The 6858-nt window shown below is 35.7% G+C and overlaps 1 protein-coding gene across 1 annotated transcript; it reads left to right on the top strand.

The window, feature by feature from the left end:
- The first annotated feature begins 1902 nt into the window (after window positions 1–1902).
- Window positions 1903–2376, top strand: LOC111411204. Its single transcript, XM_023041757.1, has one exon. It carries the CDS (start codon window positions 1903–1905, stop codon window positions 2374–2376), a length of 474 nt encoding a protein of 157 aa, XP_022897525.1.
- The last annotated feature ends 4482 nt before the right edge of the window (window positions 2377–6858 follow it).

Genomic DNA, 6858 nt, shown 5'->3' with positions numbered 1-6858 from the left:
TTTGTTATCCAATTGAATATGAGCAAATAGTTGAATGTGGATGGAAATGGAAGTATTCTGGAAATTGCAAAGGGAAAACAATACATATTCTTGTTGCAAAAACAATTTCTTACATGGAACTATATGATAAAGTTAAGGAGGCATTGAATATCGATACGAGTTTATACAAAATGAAGATTTCAGCTCGTCTCGATAATGTCTAAAGCTCCAGCTGCACCAATCATAATTGATTGTGACAACAACGTAAAGTGGTTTATATCTGCTTGTACAGAAACTTTTCTTTGTGTAAGTATTTTAAATGAAGTTGTTGAGAATCAGGAAGATTTTGGTGATGAAGGATGTTTATTAGTAATAGATGGTGGAGAACAAATTGGAAATATGAACAACGAGGAGGAACAAGATCGAACAGACAACGATGGCAATGATGACAATGGTGATGGAATATTTGTAGATTGTAATGGTTTTGACGTAAGTGAAGATAGTCCCCGAAGGGTAGATGACGAAGTTAATTCTCCTGTGGCAGATGACAATAATTTTGAGTTACGCACTCATGAACCTTGCAGTAGGGATGTAGTGAATGGTAATGATGTTGAATGTACTCAGATTGTCCCTGAAAGTGTAAGTTCACTCTGTTACGAGACATCAGTAAAAATTTCGGAACGATTAGATGTGCGAGTCAACCAGTTGTTTCCATCGAAATATGACCTAATATCAAAATTACAGTTGCTAGCTGTGAAGTGCCAGTTTGAGTACAAAGTTAAGAAGTCAAATAAGAGCACTTTTACAATTGTTTGTATTGATGAAAATTGCAAGTGGCGCTTATGGGCAACCAAGATCGTAGAAAGTCCAATTTTCAAAGTTTGAAAGTACAATGGTCATCATTCTTGCTCCATGAGTGTTCGTCACAGAGATCATATGCATGCTTCATATATGATTATTGAAAACCACATCACTCCTAAGTATGAAGATGTCAACCGAGTTTACTGACCAAGGGACATTATTAATGACATTCATCGAGAGTTCGGCATAACTGTAAGCTATACTAAAGCGTACATGGCTAAAAATTTTGCTCATGGACTAATTCGTGGGAAACCCCGTGAGAGTTATGCGAAATTGCCAGCGTATTGTCATGTTTTAGAGATGGAAAATCCTGGTACACCGACATTCATTTATACTAATGATGATCGGCGTTTCAAGTACCTTTTTATGGCATTGGGACTAAGTATACATGGGTTCGTAAACTCAATGCGAAAGGTAATTTCTGTAGACGGTGCATTCTTGACATCGAGAATGAAAGGTACTCTACTTGTAGCAACTTCTTAGGATGCAAATTTTCAAATATTTTCACTCGCATGGGGAGTAGTTGATTCGGAGAATGATGAATCCTGGACTTGGTTCTTTCAGAAGTTGCGGTTAATAACAGGTGATACGGATGACCTTGTGATTATATCTGACCGTGCAACGTGCATCAAAAATGGAGTTAGAAATGTGTTTCGATTTGCTCATCATGGTAATTGTACATATCACTTGCAAAAGAACTTGAAGACAAATTTTCCACGGTGTTATGTTACAACTTTGTTTAGGGCAGCATCAGAGGCTTATACTGTAACCGAATTTGAGTCCTACATGACAGCTCTATGCAGTAAAAAGGAGGGCATCAAAGAGTACCTATTAGAAGAAGATTTTCAATGTTGGGTTAGAGCGCATTTTACCAGGATACGTTACAATATCATGACTATAAATAATGCGGAATCTATAAATGGTTTGTTGAAGAGTGCTCGAAAACTTCTCATAGTTGGTTTACTAGAATATATTCGTGGGATACTATAAAGGTGGCTTTATGAAAGACATGTTGAAGCAGAAAAATATGTGATCCAACTCACACCAACATTAGAGAAAAAGATGTGCATGACATATAATGAGTCAAATGGGTTGGAGGTAAATCAGGTTTCTCCAGACATTTATCAAGTTGGTGACAATTTAGAACACCACTTTGTGGATTTTTACGAAATGACATGTACGTGTAGAAGATTTGATTTGGACAAGTTTCCATGTGCGCATGCAATTGTTGCAACAAGATTTAAAGGAGACGAGGGCTATAAATTATGTACTCCCTTTTACACTAGTATTTGTTGGAAGCAAGCTTATTCTAAATTCGTATATCCTTTGCCGAACGAGGTCGAATGGAAAATTCCTAAGAATGTGATAGCCAGAGAAGTATTTTCACCATTAGTACGAAGACAGGGCGGACGACCATCAAAAAAGAGGAAAAGGTCGGCCGGAGAGACGCGTGTGGCTCGTAAGAGCAGCAGGTGCAAGAAAACTGGTCATGTTCGATCCACTTGCACGGGCCAAGCAGCTAGTAGTGAACATTAATGTTGTAACACTATCCTGTTTTGTAACTGTACGACTTCGTACTTATTATATCAACTGAATGAAATCACTTATTAGATTTTGTACTCATTGTGTTATTGAAATATTTTTGTACGGTTGGAATCAAATTTTAATATTTTAGGTATTCATGTTTCTATTTTCTCACATGGAATGCAAACTACGTTCATATCGTTACAGTAGACATGAATGTCATTCCAGTTCAAAAATTGTACGGATTAACATAACGAGATATAAATCATTTCTGAGATACAAAATGACATTTATATTGTTTTACTGTTAAATACATACCGCTTCTCTGATTTTTCGTAACGACTTAGAACTCGTTATGAACATAAATAACGACTTAAAAGTCGTTTCAGTTAAAATTGATACGATTTCTACCTCATTTTATAGACAAAAATCGACATTCATATCGTTTCAATGTTAAATACACACTGCTTCTCTGATTTTGCGTAACGACTTAGAACTCGTTACGAACATAAATAATGACTTAAAAGTCATTTTAGTTAAAATTGATACTAAAACGATTTCTACCTCGTTTCTGGGACACAAAACGATATTCGTATCATTTCAATGTTAAATACACACTGCTCCTCTGATTTTGCGTTAGAACTCGTTATGAACATAAATAACGACTTAAAAGTCGTTTAAGTTAAAATTGATACTAAAAGAATTTCTACCTCGTTTCTGGGACACAAAACGACATTTATATCATTTCAATGTTAAATACACACTGTCTCTCCGCTTTTGAGTAACGACTTAGATATCGTTATAGGCACACATAACGACTTCTGAGTCGCGTCAGTTAAAATTGATACTAAAACGATTTCTAACTCGTTTCTGGGACACAAAACGACATTCATATCGTTTCAATGTTAAATACACACTGCTTATCTGATTTTGAGAAAAGACTTAGATCTCGTTATGACAAAAAATAACGACTTAGAAGTCATTTCAGGTAAAATTAGTACTAAAACGATTTCAAACGCGTTCCTGAGACACAGAACGACATGAATATCGTTTCAATGTTAAATACACACTACTTCTCTGATCATTGTTTCTTCTCGTTCAGAACGACATTGATATTGTTCTAGCGTAATTGTTCCTGAAAGTCGATCCATCTCGTTTCATTATAAACCGGCCGAGTTCGAAATCGTTTACGCTGAAATTATAAGTGCAACGACATCGGTATCGTTTCTTCACAGTTGAAACGACATTAGTATCGTTATACTTAAAAATGACGTTTCGACCATCCACGGTCACCGACATAGGTCCCACCGTACGTATGACGATGAAAACAGGTCATCGAGCTTGCTCAATCTCACTCGAACGACGCTATGGTAACGTTTGTTATTTCATAGTTGTCTTTCACACTCAGATTGTTTCCATAGAAACAGGGCATCTCCGTTGGCTCTTTCGGGCTATTCGAGAGCTACCAGCCCACTTGTTACACTCTTTCGATCGTCATACACATTTCGGAGGTATGTTCAGCAATCAAGGATGGTCGAAACGTCGTTTCTAGGTATAACAATATAAATATCACTATGTTCTTGAAGAAACGACTTTGAGGTCGTTGTAGATATTATATAAACTGAAACGAGTTAGAAGTTGTAAAATTACACAAAGAACGACATACATATCGTTATGTACCAAGTACTGAAATAACGTAACGTTGTCTATCTCGTTTATTTACAAATCTGACGAGTTCGAAGTCGTTTCACCTGGAATAATAAGTACAAAGACATCGGTATCGTTTCTTCACAGTTGAAACGACATTGTATCGTTATACTTAAAAATGGCATTTTGGCCTTCCACGGCTACCGGCATACGTCCCACCGTACGTATGATGATGAAAATAGGTCATCGAGCTGGCTTAATCTTACTCGAACGACACTATAGTAACGTTTGTTATTTCATAGTTGTCTTTCACACTCAGGTTGTTTCGATAGAAACAGGGCATCTTCGTTGGTTCTTTCGGGCCATTCGAGAGCTACCAACCCACTTGTTACGCTCTTTCGATCGTCATACACATTTCGGAGGTATGTGGAGCGATCGAGGAAAGTCGAAACGTCATTTCTAGGTATAACGATATAAATATCGTTATGTTCTTGAAGAAACGATTTTGAGGTCATTGTAGATGTTATATAAACTGAAACGAGTTAGAAGTTGTAAAATTATACAAGGAACGATATAAATATCGTTATGTACCAAGTAGTGAAATAACGTAATGTTGTCCATCTCGTTTCTTTACAAATTTGACGAGTTCGAAATCGTTTCACCAGAAATAATAAGTACAACGACAACGGTATCGTTTCTTCACAGTTGAAACGACATTAATGTCGTTATACCTAAAAACGACATTTCGATCCTCCTTGATCGCTCCATATACCTCCAAAATGTGTATGACGATTGAAAGAGCGTATTAAGAGGGCTGGTAGCTCTCGAATGGCTCGAAAGAACCAACGGAGATGCCTTATTTCTATCGAAACAACCTGAGTGTGAAAGACAACTAAGAAATAACAAACGTTACCATAGCGTCGTTCGAGTGAGATTGAGTCGGCTCGATGACCTGTTTTCATCGTCATACGTACGGTGGGATGTATGCCGTTGGTCATGGATGGCCGAAATGCCATTTTTAAGTATAACGATACTAATGTCGTTTCAACTATGAAGAAACGATACCGATGTCGTTGCACTTATAATTTCAGTTGAAACGATTTCGAACTCGGCCGGTTTATAATGAAAGGAGATGGATCAACTTTCAGGAACAATTACGCTAGAACAATATCAATGTCATTCTGAACGAGAAGAAACGATAATCAGAGAAGCAGTGTGTATTTAATATTGAAACAATATTCATGTCATTCTGTGTCTCAGGAACGCGTTTGAAATCATTTTAGTACTAATTTTACCTGAAACGACTTCTAAGTCGTTATTTTTGGTCATACCAAGATCTAAGTCGTTTCTCAAAATCAAAGAAGCAGTGTGTATTTAATATTGAAATGATATTAATGTCGTTTTGTGTCCCAGAAACGAGTTAGAAATCATTCTAGTATCAATTTTAACTGACGTTACTTAAAAGTCGTTATGTGTGCCTATAACGATATCTAAGTCATTACTCAAAATCGGAGAGGTAGTGTGTATTTAATATTGAAACGAGGTAGAAATCGTTTTAGTATCAATTTTAACTGAAACGACTTTTAAGTCGTTATTTATGTTCATAACGAGTTCTAAGTCGTTACGCAAAATCAGAGAAGCAGTGTGTATTTAACATTGAAACGATATGAATGTCATTTTGTGTTCCAGAAACGAGGTAGAAATCGTGTTAGTATAATTTTAACTGAAACGACTTTTAAATCGTTATTTATGTTCATAACGAGTTCTAAGTTGTTACGTAAAATCAGAGAAGCAGTGTGTATTTAACATTGAAACGGTATGAATGTCGTTTTGTGTCTCGAAAATGATGTAGAAATCATTTTATTATCAATTTTAACTGAAACGATTTTTAAGTCGTTATTTATGTTCATAACGAGTTTTAAGTCGTTACGCAAAATCAGAGCAGTGTGTATTTAACATTGAAATGATATGAATGTCGTTTTGTGTCTCGAAAACGATTTAGAAATCGTTTTAGTTTCAGTTTTAACTGAAACGACTTTTGAATCATTATTTATGTTTATAACGAGTTCTAAGTCGTTACGCAAAATCAGAAAAGCAGTGTGTATTTAACATTGAAACGATATGAATGTCGTTTTGTGTCTCGAAAATGATGTAGAAATTGTTTTAGTTTCAATTTTAACTGAAACGACTTATAAGTCGTTATGTGAGGTTATAACGATTTCTAAATCGTTACTCAAGATCAGAGAAGCAGTGTGTATTTAACGTTGGAACGATATTCATGTCGTTTTGTGTCTTGGGAATGAGGTCGAAATCGTTTTAGTATTAATTCTAACTGAAACGACTCACATAACGACTTCTAAGTCGTTACGCAAAATCAGAGAAGCAGTATGTATTTAACATTGCAACGATATGCATGTCGTTTTTTGTCTCAAGAACGAGTTTTAAATTGTTTTAGTATCAATTTTAACTGAAACGACTTCGGAGTCATTATGTGTGGTCATCACGAGTTCTAAGTCGTTATGCAAATAAGGATAGCAGTGTGCATATTACATTGCAACGATATGACAATGGAAGATAATGTAAAACATGTAGGCTTGTACATGTAAAACTCAACAACCTGATATGGACAATATCTAAACTTTAAAGTTATAGAAGATAATGGAAAATATGTACATTGAAATTGTATTCAAACTCCAAAATAACTGTTACTCTAAAGCCAAAACAACCAAGTGACTACATAATGTTATAAAAATATAAAAAAAATACGAGCAAAGCACAATCTACGGCTCAAAATCCCAAGCCAACAACTCTGTAGCCAGTTTCTTTCTCCTGGTACATAATCTGGTC

This window comes from Olea europaea, chromosome 15 (genome assembly GCF_002742605.1).
Source record: "Olea europaea var. sylvestris chromosome 15, O_europaea_v1, whole genome shotgun sequence".
Lineage (NCBI taxonomy): Eukaryota > Viridiplantae > Streptophyta > Magnoliopsida > Lamiales > Oleaceae > Olea > Olea europaea.
This window is presented reverse-complemented; position numbering and strand designations above follow the sequence as displayed.

Bases quoted from the DNA above. Each gene is read 5' to 3' on its own strand.
- LOC111411204 (XM_023041757.1), top strand. From the start codon at position 1,903: ATGTGCATGACATATAATGAGTCAAATGGGTTGGAGGTAAATCAGGTT.